Consider the following 20647-nt stretch of genomic DNA (forward strand, 5'->3'; position numbering starts at 1 on the left):
TCGGCTTGTTGAAAGGAGGACACTGACTCGTTATACTGCAGCCTTCAAGGGACGCGTCCTACCTAGCACGCAGCCCTCCAAACGAGACAGCCGTTGTTTATGGGCAGTGGATGATTGGAAATGCTGTAACTAAATGCAGTAAGTAATCTGTAGGGTAAAAATCGGAAAAGATCGCTTTAAATGAAGAACACTCATATCAAGCAACAATCAAATAAAGTAGGCCTATTAGTTTGATTGGGGCCTTGCGTGACATTAGGGAATAATGAAATCGACCAGTTAACTAAAAACAAGATATCTAATTTTCTTCTCACCGGATCTTTTGCGAGTATTTGTGAATTTGCAAAAAATTCCACTAAGCCGTATGTGTCGTTGTTATAATGGATCCACATGTGTTGTCTCGGTGAGCACCGGTTTCATCGCCCTACTTTAGTCTAGATTTGAGCATCAGCAGATCATCATGGGAATGAGACTGCGGCTCAAGACTGTGTTCGTGCTCTACTTTATGGTGTCACTACTCGGACTCATCTATGCGCTAATGCAGTTGGGTAAGACTGTCAGCACTATTCTCAAGAGTGTTCCCTCTTCTGATGTAAAAATGCCAAACTTGATGATTCATTGTTACCCATGGCATTAACTGACTCTTCTGCAGGTCAGCGCTGTGATTGTAGAGACCATGGCATGTCTAAAGATCAACACATTTCTCAGCTGAGAGGGGAGCTGCAGAAGTTACAGGACCACATTAAAACATCAGAACTGGCAGAAGACCCCAAGAAGTCTGACGTGCCTATTATTTATGTGATAACACCCACATATGCAAGGTATGTTCACAGCTGTTTCTAAAAGATTGCAATGCAGGAATGGCATTCATGCTAAGTATATAGTAGGTGCTGTAAGAGGTTTTTAATTACATAACAGAAAATGTTCTTAATGCTGTGGAAAAGTATTTGCCCCATCCTGATGTCTTCTGTTTTTGTGTATATATCATGCTAAATTGGAGTGGTGGTGGTGGTGTAGAGGCTTAAGCACTAAACTGGTAATCAGAAGGTCGCTTGTTTGATCCCCACAGCCACCACCATTGTGTCCTTGAGCAAGGCACATAACTCCATGTTGCTCAGGGGATTGTCTCTGTAATAAGGGCTCTGTAAGTCGCTTTGGATAAAAGCGTCTGCCAAATGCATAAATGAAATAAATTATTTCAATAATTCAAACAAAATCTAACATAAAACAAAGGCAATCTAAGCAAACACAAAATACAGTTTTGAAATGATAATGTTACTTATTGAAGCAAAAAGGTTATCCGATACCAACTGGGCCTGTGAGGAAAAAGTATTTACTCCCTTAGTTACTAAATCCCCAAATCTATGAAACTGCATTCATAATGGGGTTCAGCTGGACTAGACACACCCAGGCCTGAATACTGCCAGCCCTGTTCATTATCACCTAAATAGAAGCAGCATGAAGTTGGCTAAAAGGTCTCACCCAGTAGCACACTATGTCAAGGTTGAAAGAAATTCCAGAAATCATGAGTGGAAAAGGTGATTGATATACATCAGTCTGGTCAAAGCTATTTCAAAGGCTCTGGGACTCCAAAGAACCACAGTGAGAGCCAATATCTCCTGGCAGGCTTTCCAAAATTCCTCCAAGAGCACAGCAACGACTCATCCAGGAAGTCACCAAAAAGCCAAGGACAACATCCAAGGAACCGCAGACCTCTCTCGCATCAATAAAGATCACTGTTTGTGACTCCGATATCAGAAAGACACTGGTCAAAAATGCCATCCATGGAAGAGCGGCGAGGCATAAACAATTGCTAACCCAGAAGAAAATTAAACTTGTCTGAGTTTGGCCAAAACACACATTGATGATCCTCAAACCTTTTGGGAAAATGTTCTGTGGACTGATGAGTCGAAAGTAGAATGGTTTGGAAAACAGGGGTCCATTACATATATGTAAATCAAACCCAGAATTCCACAAAAAGATCATCATACCTACGGTGAAGTATGGTGGTAGAGTGATAGTGTGGGGATGCTTTGCTGTTTCAGGGCAGGGTGACTTGCAATAATTGAGGGAAACATGAATTCTGCTCTCTACCAGAAAATCCTAAAGGAGAACGTCCGGTCATCAGTCTGTGAGTTGAAGCTCAAAGCCTTTCACCTTTAACAACAACAAAACCCCATCATTTTAAATATTTACAGAACAAATAAACATGACTCGGACATCTGGATGGTTGCACGCATGTGCTAAAAACAGTCAAATGTATAGAAAGGAGAACATACTGTATGTTTCACACACCACCACAGATAGCAAGAATCATGATATTTATATACACAGCTACACGTCTGCTGGTGTAGATATCAGTAGAACGAACATTGCTATATCAATACATATGAGCATTCTTACAAGCTACAGCTATGTGTGTTAAAGTATTCTCACAATAATTGTGAGAGACTCACAATAATTCTAAAATCCTCTTTGAAACATCAGTAACAAAGGTTTAAAGTTAGGTTACTTTTATCAATGTAAAACTTCCCCAAGAAAAACAATCCAATAAAAAGTATATTTGTACCATATATCTGGAAAACATTTGAAAAGTTTTGAACCAGATACACACATCGGACTAATGTGTGGTAGTATACACACAAGAAAAGAAAGTGATCCGTCATTGACAATCAGGAATAAAAGGAATATTATAAATCAATATTAAATAAAAATTAAAGTTTTGCTGCTTTTAGTCCAAACATATCAGCTTTTAGGTCATCTATAAACTAGTGCACTTCTAAACGTTGACAACATTTATTTTCAAAAAACATAAGCATTTAAAATCTGCAATCTCTCTTCCAGCTAAAAAGACTCAGGAAAATTCTTGACGTCACATATAGGTTCAGAAACCTTGTGCAATCAAATGCTTTCTAGAATGAAAACTCTCTTTTCCCCTTCAGCTGTTCAGCACGCATGGCTATGTTCTATCTCGTACTGATCATGCCTTCACAGGGAGCCAAATCCATGCTGTAGGGTCAATTCAAACAGATTTTCCAATTAGATTCCCTTAAAAAGTGAGTTCTGACTGATTGTCACCTTTCGTCTTTTGAAGAGAACAGGGCTTAGGGATGATCACTTCCCAATGGGAGGAAAAAGTTGTTTATTTTATTTGTATGTGAGGAAAGTTGTATTATTTATATTTTTGTGCAGCCGGAGGTTCTTTGGATGTACAACTCGAGTAAGTGTTATTTATTCTTGAGACTTGGTGTATTGTGATTCAAAACATGGATATATTGCCTTTTACTTCTTGTTTTATATTCATCTGTATTGAACTTATATTTATGGGGGCCCTGATGTGACACACAATAATCAATCGATAATTCAATTGAGCAATCACTTATAAAGGTCATTTGATAAATCAATATATCAATTGAGAAATGTATAAATCAATTCAGCAATCAATTATAAACATGTGGATAAATGGATTAAAAAAATCAACAATTTGATAATCAAAAAATAAAAAATTAATTACAGATTATGTAAAAATTTTGGAGCAGCATTTACTGCCATCCAGCACCATATTTTCCAGGGACGTCCCAGCATTTTCAGCAGGACAACTTCAAACTACATACTGGCCAAATAAGCAGAGAGTGCAGGTGCTAGATTGGCCTGCCTGCAGTCCTGACCATCTCCAGTTGAGAATGTGTGGTGCATTATGAAGCACACAATACAGTAACGAAGACCCTGTACAATTGTGCAGCTGAAGACCTGCATAATGGATGAATGGGGAAAATTCCACTTTTTAAACTTAACAAACTTGTGTCTTCAGTGTCCAAATGCTTAATAAGTGTTATTAGAAGAAATGGTGATGTTTCACAGTGGAAAACACTCGACTGTTCCAACTTTTTGGAGTGTGTTGCAGTCATCTGATTTGAAATTACTGTACATAAAAAACTGTGAAATTCCCAAGGTAAAACATCAATATAATAAAGGGTGAATAGAATTTTCAATTAACTCCTTTTTGTTTTTATTAGTATTTTCATACTGTCTCAACTTTTTCAGAATTGGAATTGTATGTTTTCGTCTCGGTGTGATTGCTTGTGAACCAGTCACAATATGATTCAAGCATTGCAAATGATCTAGTATTGAAAGTTGCGGCAGTTAGGACACTACAGTTGTATAAATTATAATGTTTAGTTTGTTAATTTACTTTTGATTGAGTTTCAAATATGGCTGTATTTGAGGGACTGCATGATGTTAGCCAATCAGAATAGTGGACGTGTACATTGAAGACTTAAAGAGCCAAAGAGCTGAGGGCCAGAAACAGGGTGGAAAATATCATATGTTATTAAATTATGACTTTTTTGTGCAAAGCACTTTACTAACATTATAAGTGGACCTCAGGGAAGATAATGCAATTATAAAAAAATAAAAAATATGAGTATGTCATGACCCCTTTAAAATGCTCTCCTCCTCTATCTGCATGCATGTCTTTGATGGGCGGATTTTTGGAAAGAGGAGGCGTGTCTGGTAGAAGTTCCAGGATGACTAACATCGCTTACAGCACCTTTCATGCCTTTCATTCTTACCTTTCCACCTTGCTTCTCTTTCCAGGCTGGTGCAGAAGGCAGAGCTCACTCGCATGTCTCACACCTTCCTCCATGTTCCTCAGCTCCACTGGATCATGGTGGAGGACGCTACCCAGCCAACTTCACTCGTCACAGACTTTCTGGCTGCATCTGGCTTGACATACACCCATCTACACAAGCTGACCCCCAAAGACAGGAAGTTGCAGGAGGGTGATCCCAGCTGGCTAAAGCCCCGAGGTGCTGAGCAAAGGAACGAGGGTCTGCGCTGGCTCAGGGAGATGGGTGCAGCCGCCAAGGGAAAGGAGGCGGCCGCCCTTGAGGATGCTGTGGTGTATTTTGCTGATGATGACAACACATATAGCCTGCAGCTTTTTGAAGAGGTGAGCTGTTCTGAGTTTTTGTTTGTATTGTTTATTTTGAAGAAGCCGGTGCCACAGAGATTTGGATGCAAAACTTCTCCAGACTTAAATATACCAGTATTAACTTCTATACAGTAGTGGCCAAAAATATTTGCCAAAAAATCTACATTGTTTAAACTTTTGATCTTTCATAAAAAAATAAAAATCTAACCTTTAATTGAAGTAGAACAGTTTGGTCACAATTATTGGCACCTCTAGAAATTCTTATGAGTAAAATATATATCTGAAGTATATTCCCCTTCATATTTTACATTTTTAGTGCACCTGGGTGACTAGGAACATGAAATTGTTCAGCCATGACAAGAATAGCTGAATCCATGACATGAATTTTTACCCCATGTTTCACAGTAGTATAAATATGAGGTAACACACAGGCCAAATTCCCTTAATCATCAATCACAGAGGGTTAAACTAAAGAATATAGTTTTGATTTGTGGCAAAAGGATGTTGAGCTTCACAAAATAGGAAGTGGCTTTAAGAAAACAGCTAAAGCATTGAAAATTCCCATTTCCACCATCAGGGCAATAATGAACATGTTCCAATCAACTGGGGATGTTAAGAATCAGCCTGGAAGAAGACGTGTGTCTATTTTGTCTCCATGCACAGTGAGGAGGATGGTTCAAGTGGTCAAAGAATCTCCAAGGATCACAGCTGGAGAATTGCAGAAATTAGTTTGGTCTTGGGGTCAGAAAGTCTAAAAATAAATAAGTATTTTATATATATATATATATATATCAGACATCACCTTTTCATTCGGACACTATTAACTGCACACTGGTGTGTTCATGTTGACTGTTCTTTTCTGACTAAGCAATTGGTTGTGGGCCTCAAACTAGGTGGAGCTCTTGGTCAAACTTACCGATTACTTTGACTAATGGCAGTAAGACAGTGTTTAGCAGTCGGTAAGAAGTTTTCCTGAAAGTTGGCCCTGACATTCCATTACAAACCACCTAAACGAATGCAAAAACACCTTCGTTTTGGCCAGATTTTGTTCTAAATGGTGTTAAACACATTTGTTCGATTTGTTGATTTTGTATGAAGTGTGCAAGGGCATTAAGACTGTCAGAACACAAAAGGAGATATTTTATAGGATATAGGATTTATAGGATATTTGCTGATTGCAGTTTATAGAGACTCACTTAAAATCTTAAAATCCACCAAAAGTGCCATTAGTAGTTCATGCGAAGATGTGAATATGTGCACCATATTCTACATCTCCTGTAATTCAACTTTTTATTGTTCAACAATCTGAATTTGCTTGACCACACTAGAACACGCCTACATTCACATAATCAGCCATTCATCACAATAAATGAAGGCAGCCAAAATAAAAGTGCATGAAAATTGTTCAGTCATTATACAATCATATTTATTCATAATATTTGAATGTGTTGCCAAAATTTATCCTATGTTTATTTCATTTCACCCTCACTATGCAGTCTCTCCAGCATGCTCTCGCATGATGCAATTTCAAACATCCCATCAATCCGATCTTTCATATCTGGAGTTGTGTGAAAACAGCCGTTTATCATCCAAACAGCCGTAATGCAACCAATCTTTATAAGGATAAATGCATTCTTTGCTACATTGGGTATCACGGTTTTTATCTCCCAAGAAAGCATAGTCGTGGGGTAATTTGGACCCCGGCCACTCCAAGTATTCCCAGAGTTTTGCACAAAAATGGGTAAACTACATAAATTGTTTTCAATGAATCCATGAGAACAGACTGTGATTTAAATCATTATTCACTCTCAAATCAAATCATTGATCAACTTCTGACTTACATTTACATTTATGCTTTTATCCAAAGCGACTTACAGTGCACTTATTACAGGGACAATCCTCCCGGAGCAACCTGGAGTTAAGTGCCTTGCTCAAGGACACTATGGTGATGGCTGTGGGGATCAAACCAGCAACCTTCTGATTACCAGTTATGTGCTTTAGCCGACTATGCCACTACCATTTGCCACATTGGCAGAGATGGGTAGTAATGCACTACATTTAATCTGTTACATTTACTTAAACTTTTTACTCTCAAGTACATTTCTAATGAATTTTATTTACATTTACTACGTTACAGCAGGTGACATTCCTGTCATTACATATTGTTTTTAATTAATGTGTAATTTATTGAGAGATTATTAAATGGGACTTTTACAACAGCAGAAGTTCACACAGCTGCGCATGCTGTCACAGACTGTCACTCAAGCGTCCATCACTGTTGCTGCATCATGCTCTTCAAACAAAGTGAAACATTGTCTTTGCTCCACACAGTGAAAAAATAATAGATTCATCATGCAATCCCTTCATTTAACACCAAGACAAGCGGATATTTCAAGATAAAATTGCAGCTTCAACCTTAGGCAGCACATTGTTGAGGTAAGTTGTGGCTCTGATGATAACGTGGGCTTTTCTGTGACATGGTGATGGTCATTTTCAGGGTGATTCTGTAAATATGGGTTCTTATGACGTAAGTTCTTAAGTGTACATTTTTAAATCGGTGCCACAATATATCAGTGTGCTTTGTCCCGCATGTCGTGAGCAGTATTTACGCATATGCCGTCGCGGGGGTACTGGAAACTATTGCAGCTACTTCGGGCTGATTAACTGTATAAATTCATGTAAACATCCAAGTTAAGTGTAAATGTTCTGAGATGTGCGGGCGCAAGGCGATCGTACGGCGAAGAGAGCGTTGCCTGACGTGGGATTTTGCCTTAAACAGGCTGCATACTCTGCGTAGTAGGGAGCGGCGGTACTGCTGTACAGAACTAATGATCTAAATTCTTTCGACACTGAAAACTCTACTGAACTAAGAGTCCACGCAGGACTTTAAAAGCTATGAAATAGCAAAAATAGGCATTAATAAAGCATGATCTTGCTTTGGTTTATATTACAGTATTATATATAATGTTCCTGTGGGACATTGTTCATGTTTTCACCATAATAATTATAAAAAGGTTTCCAAACCTCTCTTCTAATTCATCCAGATCTGACAAGAGCCTTTAAAGGGATAGTTAACCCAAAAATTCTCTCATCATTTACTCACCCTCATACCATCACAGATGTATGTGACTTTCTTTCATCTGCTGAACACAAATCAAGATTTTTAGAAGAATTTCTCAGCTCTTTTGGTCCATACATTGTGCCAACATTTTAAAGTAAAAAAATAAATAAATCAGCATAAAAGTAATCCATAAGACTCTAGTGGTTAAATCAATATCTTCAGAAGCGATGTGATGGTATGGATGAGAAACATTCACATTCTTCTCTGCTGGTCAGTGAGAGGAATTTCTAGCAAAAAACAAACTTAAATATGAATTTGTTTCTCTCCCACACCTAACATATTACTTCTGAAGATATGGGATTAACTACTGAAGTATTATGGATTACTGTTATGTTGCCTTTGTGCTTTTTGGACTGAGAGTCTCAGTCACCATTCACTTTCAAAATCTGGAGGGGGAAAAAAAAGCACATTCACTGAAAGTAACATTTTCCTTATTGTGTTGCATGAAAGAAGGTCATACGGGTTTAGATCAACATCATGGTGAATGATGGCAGAGTTTCATTATTAATAATTTTCTTGGTACAACAGAAGTGCTTTTTCAGCAGTTTTTGTTTCATTATTTTATACAGTTTTATACCATATCTCCGTTTATTGTTTTTACCAGGAGGCTCTATTGATTTACTGTACATCCATCTTTTGCTTTTTGTAATGCTTTTTCCATCCTCACTCTCCTCCCCTTCAGATACGATACACGCACCGTGTCTCTGTATGGCCCGTGGGACTGGTGGGCGGGATGAAGTTTGAGCGTCCTGTGGTGGAGGACGGGAAAGTTGTGCGCTTCCACACTGGCTGGCTCCCCAATCGCCCTTTCCCCATGGACCTGGCTGGTTTTGCAGTGTCCCTGAGACAGGTACTGGCCAATCCCGAAGCATGCTTTGACGGTGATGCTCAGATGGGCTTCCTGGAAAGCAGCTTCCTTCAGCACCTGATTACTGTGGAGGAGCTGGAACCCAAAGCAGATTTGTGCACCAAGGTAGCTCCAGTTTTCTTCTTCCTGTAGCAAATATGCAGCACGGATGTACACTGTAATCTTATTTTCTCTTAGGTCTCTACGGATTATCCCTACACATTTTGCATTACATCTTTGTCTGATAGACTAGGCCAGTGGTTCTCAAACTTTTTACAGTGGCCTACTCCTTCAAACATTCAACATCCTTTCACGTACCCCCTCTCTAACACATAGATAAAATTCACACAAGGTCATTTAAAAATATGTCTGTTCAACACAATTATCTTTTGTAAAACAACTCCCTTATGTTAATCATGTTATATTTGTACATGTTTTGTACATGTTATATTAATCTTATACATACTGAATAAATGGCCTACCGATTGAGATGGGAATGCTAGATATGATATATCTAAATAACTTGAAACACCCCCCCCCCCCCCTCATCGCGTCGTGGTATGCAAGAATAGCATTCGGTTCTGTGCCTGGAATTCCGCATCATTGCAGGTACGGCATTACCGGCCGAATTCGAGCATTAAGAATCTGTGCAATTGCGCGGTCAGCTCAAGGGGCTTTTTATGTTACATTTGACACTGTTAGCAAGATTGAACTCATTTGCTGAAAAAACATCATGCAACAATGTAAAAACAGGTCTCTACCTTGTGAGCAAATGTGATTGAAAATTACTGTGTGTGAATATGGAAATTATTTGGTGCTGCTGAATGTCTGACACCTGTCATCAAAGCTTATGAACTTACACCATCAGAATCAAAACCCCCTATGCATCTAACCTTAAATACAAATTACGTTTTAAACTGCGAAAACAGTCCAGCCCTGTGTGTGACGCATGAGTAAATGCATTTTATAACCGTAAAAGATAGGTTTTCATTGCATATTTTTCTGACCTTTATGACACAACCATTTTGGTGTTTCTACACTAGAAATAATTTTTGCCAGGGAGAAATACATTAACTGGGTTTGAATGTTATTTTAGACTGTGAAAGAACAGTAAATCTCAGAATGTCATTCGAGTACCCCCATTGTTACCTCGCGTACCCCAGTTTGGGAAACACTGGACTAGGCCATTCATCTGCTTTTGAGTAATGGCACTTGGTATGCACTGTGAGGAGGAGACTGAGCTATAAAGCATTTATTCTGATCAGCCACAAGATTAAAACCACTGACAGGTGAAGTGAATAACATTTATTATCTCTTTATAATGGCACCTGTCAGTCAGTTCTTGAATTTCATGTGTTGGAAGCAGGAAAATGGGCAAGCATAAGGAGCTGAGCGACTTCGACAAGGGCCAAATTGTGATGGCTTGATGGCTGGGTCAGAGCATCTCCAATACAGCAGGTCTTGTGGGGTGTTCCCGGTATGCAGTGGTTAGTACCTACCAAAAGTGGTCCAAGGAAAGACAACAGGCGACAGGGTCATTGGTGCCCAAGGCTCATTGATGCGCATGGGGAGCGAATGCTAGCCTATCTGGTTCAATCCCACAGAAGAGCTACTGTAGCACATTTTGCTGAAAAACATAATGCTGGCCATGACAGAAAGGTGTCAGAACATAGTGTGTCGCAGCTTGCTGCATATGGGGCTGCGTAGCCGCAGACCAGTCAGAGTGGCCATGCTGACCCCTGTCCACCTCCGAAAGCGCCTACAAATGGCACGTGAGTGTCAGAACTGGACCATGGAGCAATGGAAGAAGGTGGCCTGGTCTGATGAATCACGTTTTCTGTTAGATCATGTGGACAGATGGGGCGTGTGCTTCGGGTGTGCGTGTGTTTAGGTTAAAAGAAATATTATTGAATTACAATTGGAATTGTTTTTCTCTTGCTCAGGTGCTAGTGTGGCACACCCGAACTGAGAAGCTAAAGATGAAGAGGGAAGACGCACTACAGAAGCAAGGGTTGGGTTCAGATCCTGATGTGGAGGTGTAAGCCTCACCTCACAACATGCCAGGACTTCTCAAAACATACATGTTGACAACATCTGGTGTGCCAAATAGATTTACGGTCTTATTTATATGGCAAAAGGAAAAACAATTCTGAGAAACTCTGACAATGAACCGTTATACTTGGGCAGCTCTTTTTAACATGCACAAAAACACTACAGACTTTGGCCTAGAAGAATTAGCAAAGGTAGTGATGAGTCAGCTGAATGCAGGGTGGGAGAGAGAAACCAGAATTAACCAAGAAAAACGGATTTCCATAAATTGTTGTTTTTCTTGCCATATACAATATATATCCTCTGTACACTTGAACTGTATCTAATAGTATTGAAATCAATAAGCTGAGGCTGTATTTATATCTTTATGTGTAATGTATCTGTGTGGTTTACTTGAAATATATGTATTATGATGTATTGTCAATACTGGCCATGTCTCTGTTAAATAATGCTGTACTTGTCTTTTGCATCTGTCCTGATGTCTTGAAGTGTTCGTCTTCTGTTATAATGTCAAGCTTTTGTCTTAAGATTTATGTTTCTTTTCCTTTTCTTCACTGTTAAATGACATTGAGGACAGTGCTAGTTCAGAGGTGATGTCTATTTATGTTATTAATAATTTATTTTGAATCCCAATGATGTGATTGTTATCTTTGGTCTATTGTGTATGTACGTGGTGCTGATAAGGCTTCGAGTGACAGAGTGTGAAGTACAGCAACTCTGAGATGTCACTTGTAAAACAGCAAATAGAGAAAACATTCTCATAATACGAAAGCATTTTCAGTTCTTTTGTAGATCACTCTCTGTACTGCCGGTGATGTAGCAGGTGAGGTTTCAACAGTTATTCAGTTTACATTAGCTCAAATGTTTCTATTGTTTTGCTTGAGAGCTCTACATGTTTTACTGAATCTCAACCTAAAAAAGGTAAGAATATTAAAGTTGAGGTGCCAAGTCCCCTTGTAGAATCACAGAATGTTAGCTTTTAACATTAAAAATGTTAGTATGCATGCTTGGCCAGTCCATCACCTTCACCCTCGGCTTCTTCAGCTCAACTTATTGAATCGTGTTCAAGCACTTCCACTTTTGTTGTGAATAAAAACGGTTGCCACTGCTGATTTTGTGCTCAAGGAATTAGAGAGATTTTCAGGTCAACTGATGTCTTGCCCCTCTGAACAGTTTGACTAATCCTGACATTTTTATGAGGTTGTCATGTTCTTTCACCAGCTACTGATTGCCATGTGAGTTATAGCACCAGAAACCACAAGAAAATGAATAACCTAGACAATGCACACACTCTGTATTATGATTCAATTATACATCTCTGCTGGGTCCTGTAATACGCTCCCTCCACCACTTTACAAGAGCGCTCGCAGCTGTTAAACAGCTGTTTCTGTTTTAGCTGATATCACCCAGAGGCTATTGCAACTTCTTCAGATGGTTTTCTACTCAAATTAAACATTGAGCAAGAAATGAACATACTGCTGTGCACTGTAAAAAAAAATCATAGTTTTGGGAAAAGAATGTAACTGGTGAAATTATTTAACAAGACCATACATGTAATTTTATAGTAATGTATGCATGTTGGCATTCATGGTTCTCTCAATGAACTGTAGCTCCCCAGTGCCGGCAGCACTCATGCAGCCCCAGACCATGACACTCCCACCACCATGCTTGACTGTAGGCAAGACACACTAGTCTTTGTATTCCTCACCTGGTTTCCGCCACACGCTTGACACCATCTGAACCAAATAAGTTTATCTTGGTCTCATCAGACCACAGGACATGGTTCCAGTAATCCATGTCATTAGTCTGCTTGTCTTCAGCAAACTGTTTGCGGGCTTTCTTGTGCATCATCTTTAGAAGAGGCTTCCTTCTGGGACGACAGCCATGCAGACCAATTTGATGCAGTGTGTGGCGTATGGTCTGAGCACTGATAGGCTGACCCCCCACACCTTCAACCTCTGCAGCAATGCTGGCAGCACTCATACGTCTATTTCCCAAAGACAACCTCTGGATATGACGCTGAGCACGTGCACTCAACTTCTTTGGTCGACCATGGCGAGGCCTGTTCTGAGTGGAACCTGTCCTGTTAAACCGCTGTATGGTCTTGGCCACCGTGCTGCAGCTCAGTGTCAGGGTCTTGGCAATCTTCTTATAGCCTAGGCCATCTTTATGTAGAGCAACAATTCTTTTTTTCAGATCCTCAGAGAGTTCTTTGCCATGAGGTGCCATGTTGAACTTCCAGTGACCAGTTTGAGGGAGTTTGAGAGCGATGACACCAAATTTAACACACCTGCTCCCCATTTACACCTGAGACCTTGTAATGCTAATGAGTCACATGACACCAGGGTGGGGAAATGGCTAATTGGGCCCAATTTGGACATATTCACTTAGAGGTGTAGGCCTACTCACTTTTGTTGCCAGCGGTTTAGACATTAATGGCTGTGTGTTGAGTTATATTGAGGGGACAGTAAATTTACACTGTTATACAAGCTGTACACTCACAACTTTACATTGCAGCAAAGTGTCATTTCTTCAGTGTTGTCACATGAAAAGATATTATCAAATATTTACAAAAATGTGATGGGTGTACTCACTTTTGTGATATAGTGTATATATTTAGTAGTATGGTTTATCTTAACGGTGTTAATGTATGTTATATTTAACAAGACAATACATGTACTTTTTTGTAAACTATTGTTAAAATTATAGAAAAAACAAAAACCTGGTGTTCCCAAGTCACTTTGCGACCCATAACATTTGATAAAATTGTATTCTTTCTTGATATCAGTTATGTACAGTGGGGTAGTTTAGTTTAGTTATACTTGTGACCCTGATGGCGTCTTGAGTTTGTGTGAGTGACACTGTAAAGTGTACGTACAATGTGTGTGTATATATAGATAGATATATTGGCCATTGCTCCTGGACAGTCCACTCTTGATGAAGTCACAATGTGGCCTTTTGTTATCCCACCTGTGTTACTATTGTGGTTAACAGTACATTTAAAAGTCCAAAGCAGATTTTTGAAGTTCCACCCTGCAGGAAAATCCAACTTAAGCTGGTAGCTTTGTTTTGGGACATGGTAACTGGTCCAAACTGGTCACCAGCTGGTCCTTAGCTGGTCGACCAGCTACATGTTCAAACCAGCTTAACTACCTTGAGCTGGTATGACCAGCTGGTAGCTGGTCTAAGGTGGTCTCCCAGCTTGGACCAGTGAATGACCAACTTAGACCAGCAAAAGATCAGCTTGGACCAGCTCATGACCACCTTGGACCAGCAAGAAACCAGCTACTATGTCCCAAAACCAGCTACCAGTTTAAGATGGATTTTCCAGCAGGGCTAGGTTGGTATTTGAACATTATATAGTTTAATGATATATATAACTGTAAAGTACACAAAATCAGCCACAACATTAAAACCACCTGCCTAATATTGTGTAGGCCCCCTTGTGCTGCCAAGACAGCGCCAACCTGCACCTCAGAAAAGCATTCTGAGATGATATTCTTACAATTGTGTGTTTTTCTTTTTGTAGAAAAATAAACCTTCTTTGGTTTATTAAATGAAACAGAAAACGAGCGAGAAGGGGAGGGAAGAGCTACAGTAGTTTGCTTGAATGATGACAGATTCACACAGTGTGATGATTGTGTGTGTGTGTGAGTAAGGTGAGTTGGGCAATGAGAGAGGGAGAGCAGAGTCACGGGAGACAGTGAACAGGTAAGTCGCTCAACCTAATAAGCTCTGTTTGAATATTTGTACATTGAAATGTACAGTAATGTAAAATGTCATGTAAACTTCCATTTACAATACTAAATCATGCCTATGCTCTGACATACTCCGTACTATTACAGAAACTTAACTATGAATGCAGAAGTTGGTCAGCTTTAAATGCATATGAATAAGTTGTCTTTGTAGCTCTTTATAATAATGTTACATTTGTTAAAATTAGTAAATGTCTTGGGTATCATGAAATAACAATGAGCAACACATTTTTACTGTATATATAGTTCATAATGTATTAACTAATGTTAGCACATATTAGCACATAACTTATCATTTAAAAAGTATTAGTATATGTTGCAATTAACATTAACCAAGATTATGAAGTGGTGTAAAATCATTGTTCATTGTTGGTTCATGTTAACCAATGTTGTTAACTAATTTAAAACTGTAAAGTTATATTAAAGTGTTAATAATGTTTTCAAATGAGCACAACTGCAACCTAACATCTCTGCAGATCTCATGGGCAGAAGGACACTGCAAACAAAAACATTAAATAAAAAACTAAGCACTGTCAGTGTGTTAAAATATTCATCATAAAATTATTTTGAATACTGAAAGTTATCAAAAGTTAAAGCATATATGCAAGTTAAATGCTTGAAAGCACACTATAAATCTTTAAAATATATTTAATTCCAAATATGAATCATCTTTGTTTTGCTATCTGTTAAAATATCTGAAGTATTCCACAAACTAATGCGCTTCTGGCATGAATAAGTAAGGAATAATTGACAACGGACCATTGAATTGTTGAAAAAATAATGCACACCCGAGGTGGTAATGTGGTCACCACGTCTGGTGGAGATTTTTCAATAATTAAATGGGCCAGAGTCAATTATTCTGCTTATATCACGGTTAGCACAACTTAATATATCGGTCAGGGTTTTATCTCAAGACATTTTCTGGTTTTCGTCCCTAAAACACTCTTGTGAGTGGAACAATTTCTTCTGCCATGGATTCAGCATCTTGCTCTGATCCAGCTCAAGCCTCCGTTGCTAGTTCGAAAAGTGTTTTCGAAAGCGAGAGCAAGAGTGGGATCCCTAAGACACGTTTCAATCGAAATTTTTATACATTTTGATTTTTAGACATTGTTTGAGGATCTTAACTGATTTACTTAAACCAATGTCTTTGTTTTAATTGGTTATTTTGTTGTGGCAGCCTGTAGGGCTCTAATACCTGAAATAATTTGGCGAAGTGATATGGAACTGTTATGCGGTCAAGACTTGGAACTAATTCATAGCCGTGCGTTTACTGGAAAATAATTGCACACCTTAGAACATTTGTCAACCAATCAGAATCAAGCATTCAACAGACCCGTGGTATAACTGAAAAATAATATATACATTTAATTATGATTCCATTTAAATATCTGTGCAATATGACATTTTTGTGAGTAATTTTGAGTCAAAGACCAAGACCGAGTCTAAAAAGAGAGTTCATCTTATCTGAGTGATAAAGCAATGGGTGGTTTGTCCACTCAGGAGACATACTGTCCCAAAATAGGAACTTACTGATATGCTATGTACACACAGATTGAACTTTGAACAGTGTGCCTATAATGACATGATTGATAAACACACACTGCTGATGGATAGAAGGGAGAGATAATCCTCAGCAGATTTCATTTCGACAGTTGCCCAAGAAATGCTGCTCTTCTTATTCCTCTTCTTCCCTTTAATTATGTAAGGAATGTTTTAGTGTAATTTTCTGTAGATTCTTTAAAATATTTGAAAACCAAAAGCTGATGAATGTCATGTGTCTTCTGCTCTAATTCCAAAGAAAACATTTTTAACAGATGACCACCACCACAAGCCAAAGTCACTTGTTTTCTTCTTCCTTCCTCTTAAGATTGTAAAAACTGGTTTATTATCTCTCTGAGTTCACAAGACCATGACTATCGGCAAGAGCTCCAAAAAGAACAAAGCCCCTCATTCCCCTCCTTTCCTGGTCAGGGCTAATGGATTCTACGGGCGCCTGAATGAGATGGTTGGAGATGATGTACAGGTGGAGAGAAAGCCCACAGAAGACCAGATAGGAACTTTGAGGAGACCAGAGACCAGAGGACAGATCCGAAACAGCCAACACAACACAACGGGCCCAAGTTGGATAGAAGAGGATGACCATGTGTTTGACTTTAACCTGGGAATGATAGATGATGATAGGACCAATTTACTGAAGAGAAAGCCAAGCAGACTGAGTCAGCGCTGGACCAGAAAATGTTCTAGGAAAGAAAAATATGACAAATCTTTCTCAGCGAAAGAAAGTGAAGGTACTGAGACTGAAAAGAGCCCCTTTGTAGATCCAAATCCAGAGGTGCCAGCAGTGGCCCAAACCCTGGAAGCAGCAGACAGCAGAGAAGCAGAACCAGCACTGATCTCTGTGAGGGGGCATGTAGATAATCAGATTCTGATTTCAGGAAAGAGAGAGTGTAAAAGTGAACTAGAAGACACAAGAAAAGAGAAAAAGACAGACGGAAAATTGGATGGAGAATCAATGGAAGATGTAAAGAGGAACACTCTCAAGAATTATCACAAGGTGAGATTTGGCTGTTAACAGAATGTCTGGATGGATGTTTGTTTTGGCACTGAGGCTACATCCACACTAATCCATTTTCATTTGAATACTGTGTTTTCAATATCCTAACGTCATTGTTTTCCAAAGTATGTGGTATTGGAAAGCATCAGTTTTTGATAGAGGAAAAAGCTGTTCTAGTGTGGGAGAGAAGTGTAAATCAATGTGGTTTCAAATAAAAAAAATGTAATGTGGAAATGACCTGCTGAGATCAGTTTATTTAGTAACACTTTAAGAGAAGGTCCCATTAGTTTACATTAGTTAGTGCATTAGGAATCACAAACTAACAACTAACAGTCATTTTTAAAAGCATTTATTAATCTTGTTTAACATTCATTTATAAATATGCTATTGCTTATTGTTAGTTCATTATGCATTAATACCACATGCAACTTTTAATGTGAAAGTGTATAAGTGTAGACCTACAGTATCTAGAAACATTTACCAAGAATAATAAATGTTGTAAAACCTTTATCCATTATTCATTCATGTTAACTGGCCTTAACTAATGTACACAAACAACATGTATATGTATACTGTATTTAAAGAGTGCTTTGTCTCTTCATAAAAAATATATGCACATTCATTCTAACCCTAAACCTGACCCTAACCTTAACCCAACCCTAACCCCTTCACCTAACGATAAAAAATGAATATTCTTCAGTCTTGATTTCTTTGTGAATCTGAGCAGAACTTAATGACTTAAGCCATTGCCACATGCTCCATACACAAGTTGTATCACATTACAAGGTATCACAGATAAATTATTAATCACATTAACTCATATGACAAAGAGTCAATATTAATGAAATATTTAAAATGCTTTAAGCATCTGTGGTTCAAAAAGGGAACATTTCGGGGAGCATCTGGTGTAAAGCTCTTTTACTACAGTGTGCGGAATCAAGCAGACAATTAGTGCCACCAGATAAGACTCCATCACCCCATAACTGTTTACTTTTGCTGCAACATACCATGGTTGGTTTCTTCTTTCCATCTCTCCACACTTCCTAAACACTCATTGCTGCATGTTAGGATAATATTTTGCTTCTCTCTGCCCTCTTTTATCCTACACTTTCTTATTTTATTGGCTACACTCTCTATTCCTCTGTTATGTCACAAATCTGATTTCTGTTTGCACTTTATATAGTCAGAGGAAAGATGCAAGTGATTCAGGGACAACAACTCTATTCAGTCCAGACCTTTGCAAGGTGACCTTGGTTGAAGCGTTTTCTCTGATGAAGAATTTCTGCAGTCAATCAAAAGACCCTGTCACTTCACCTGCTTTCAATGACCTCTAGTTCAGCTACTGAGGGCACATTGATTCCCTGCCACAACATGGTCAATAAGCACGACCAACAGAACAAACATGTTCCCGATTAACAAACAATGATGTCTGTTCAAATACAAGGTAATTTGTTTTATTTGTGACTGTAAGAGTGACATAATTTCTTTTCTTTTCTATTTAATTTCTTCTGTAGGCTCTGGACAGAGCTTTCCGTCGAGGATGGGAGACATTTGTTGCCAATCTGTACAGTGTGACGCTGACACCTATCTCATCAACATCCTCTTCGTCCTCACTATCAGACAAAACCAAAATGAACAGGAATCGAGCTTTGGCAGAATTCAGATAAAAGACGGACTGTTGATGTGCAAATTGATCTGTAATTTCATTTATGAATATAAATGTGCTCGCAGATTTAATATCTATTGTTTTGTTGCACAGAACCGATCAGTACTGTTATTGTGTAACCTGACATGAGGGGGTCAATATTTGAACTTTTTATCAGTGTATATATTTGTTATCGCAGCACTATTTAGCAGGGGCGTGTAGCTGATCTTTGTTTCTTCGCAGGAACACATGAGGCCTATGCCCTTAATTATCCAACATGGAGATATTTTTCTATTCTGGATGTGATCAAAATGTTTGAGCTGTGAACAGTATTGAGGAGTTCCTGTATTTTGGCCATGAACTTGAATTCTTCCGAAGATTACAAAGATGACTCGAAGGGTTAACTCACAAAAACAAATCTGGTCACTCAAAAAGCTTTTCTAAAATGTCATCAATAACATCACTGGCATTGAAGTATATACGTAAATGACTGAGGCAATAATTAGGGTGAAGAGGTATTTTGGCTTTTGTATATCTTCCTGACAAACCCAGTTTCTTAATAATTATTATTGTTTTTTTTGGGGGGCCATTTGGTCACTCAATTCTGTTTTACATAAAAAAAAAATTTAATTCTACCAAATTTGCATTATTAAAAACCGATAGTGATAATACTTACTTAATAATTATTACATGTATGCCTTATCGCCCATGAGGGACTCCCACAGGTCAAATTTAGGTAATGTTTTCAAACAGCAATAATAGTGTCTTCATAGGTTTCAACACTTCACAGACTGCAGTACTGCCTCCGTGCCATGAGGACACATATGTCAGTTGGCTGTTCTCTTTGTCTATGTCTGGTATGGAATGGTAGCAGACTGTTTACTGAATTTAAATAAAATAGTTTATGAAACGGTATGCATCATGCAATGATGAATAATCAAACGATATATGCTTCATTGATGTCACATGAACTAATTGTGAAGCATGTTTAATTCAGGTAATGTCATCCAGTTATAATCTCAGGGGGGAAATGGTTATTTTGCTTTTTTGATCAAGTATTTTGTGAAATTTTCTTAACTTTTGACAGTGTGATCGAATAATGAGTCAGGAAAGAAATGTTAAAAATGTGGGCTGTGGCTAATATTATTTCTGGTTCATTCATCACTCTGGAGACGTAAGTTGAACACATTGTAGGGATACAGCATCCCATGCATGTGTGCTGTTGTAGACTTTACTAAATGTTTTGATGAATGTGGCAGGTCATCCAGGTGTTTAATGCAAAATGTATACACTGCATACTGCATAGCAAGTAAGTAGAGTATGATACATGGTAGTATGCTTTTCAGAACATAGCACACTAACTGTACAAGTACCCGTGTATTACAAAAATGGTGCCATCTAGTGAAGAAAAAAACATGTGATGATTGGAAAAAAATTTTTTTTTAAAGAAAATAAATAGAGATTTTCTTTAGCAAGTCAAGATTCAACACTCAATAAATCACTGCAGTATCGAGCTGCACAGCTGTGATTTCAATTTGTAGGTGAATCTGGAAGGCTTATTCAACATGGGCTCCTTCAGGAATTTCCCATTGGTTTTTATAATGATGCTTTTCAATGTATTATTAGTAACTAAGGCCTGTGGTAAACTTTACATATGATTGGATGATTTGGTCTACAACATAAATTAAAATGCCACACAATCAGTCATACCTCAAACATGACTTTTGAAGCTGCCTTGTTTTTAAA

At 38.4% G+C, this 20647-nt stretch overlaps 2 protein-coding genes across 4 annotated transcripts; both read left to right on the forward strand.

Annotated features, from left to right (window-relative positions):
• On the forward strand, positions 1-11997 carry b3gat3 (beta-1,3-glucuronyltransferase 3 (glucuronosyltransferase I)). The gene is made up of 5 exons (XM_052135429.1): positions 1-545; positions 650-818; positions 4594-4948; positions 8734-9024; positions 10842-11997. Exons 1-5 carry the CDS (start codon positions 458-460, stop codon positions 10938-10940), a joined length of 1002 nt encoding a protein of 333 aa, XP_051991389.1. The 5' UTR covers positions 1-457; the 3' UTR covers positions 10941-11997.
• A 2603-nt stretch (positions 11998-14600) lies between these two features.
• Positions 14601-20554, forward strand: LOC127649298 (uncharacterized). 3 transcript variants are annotated; one of them, XM_052134365.1, is made up of 3 exons: positions 14601-14658; positions 16570-17256; positions 18771-20554. In XM_052134365.1, the coding sequence occupies exons 2-3, from the start codon at positions 16612-16614 to the stop codon at positions 18921-18923; spliced, it is 798 nt and encodes a 265-aa protein (XP_051990325.1). In that variant the 5' UTR covers positions 14601-14658; positions 16570-16611; the 3' UTR covers positions 18924-20554. The 3 variants fall into 3 exon arrangements, with proteins under 3 accessions (XP_051990325.1, XP_051990310.1, XP_051990317.1); XM_052134350.1 differs by lacking the exon at positions 14601-14658 and adding an exon at positions 16220-16403; XM_052134357.1 differs by lacking the exon at positions 14601-14658 and adding an exon at positions 16221-16403 and having other exon boundaries at positions 16501-17256.
• The last annotated feature ends 93 nt before the right edge of the window (positions 20555-20647 follow it).

This window comes from Xyrauchen texanus, chromosome 1 (genome assembly GCF_025860055.1).
Source record: "Xyrauchen texanus isolate HMW12.3.18 chromosome 1, RBS_HiC_50CHRs, whole genome shotgun sequence".
In the NCBI taxonomy this organism is placed as follows: Eukaryota; Metazoa; Chordata; class Actinopteri; order Cypriniformes; family Catostomidae; genus Xyrauchen; species Xyrauchen texanus.

What these genes read in the sequence shown, in the direction of transcription:
- b3gat3 (XM_052135429.1), top strand. Translation starts at nt 458, where the DNA reads ATGGGAATGAGACTGCGGCTCAAGACTGTGTTCGTGCTCTACTTTATG. An exon ending in CTATGCGCTAATGCAGTTGG is followed by an intron (nt 546 to 649) that starts GTAAGACTGTCA and finishes ACTCTTCTGCAG; the next exon opens with GTCAGCGCTGTGATTGTAGA. An exon ending in ATAACACCCACATATGCAAG is followed by an intron (nt 819 to 4,593) that starts GTATGTTCACAG and finishes TTCTCTTTCCAG; the next exon opens with GCTGGTGCAGAAGGCAGAGC.
- LOC127649298 (XM_052134365.1), top strand. Translation starts at nt 16,612, where the DNA reads ATGACTATCGGCAAGAGCTCCAAAAAGAACAAAGCCCCTCATTCCCCT. An exon ending in CTCTCAAGAATTATCACAAG is followed by an intron (nt 17,257 to 18,770) that starts GTGAGATTTGGC and finishes TTTCTTCTGTAG; the next exon opens with GCTCTGGACAGAGCTTTCCG.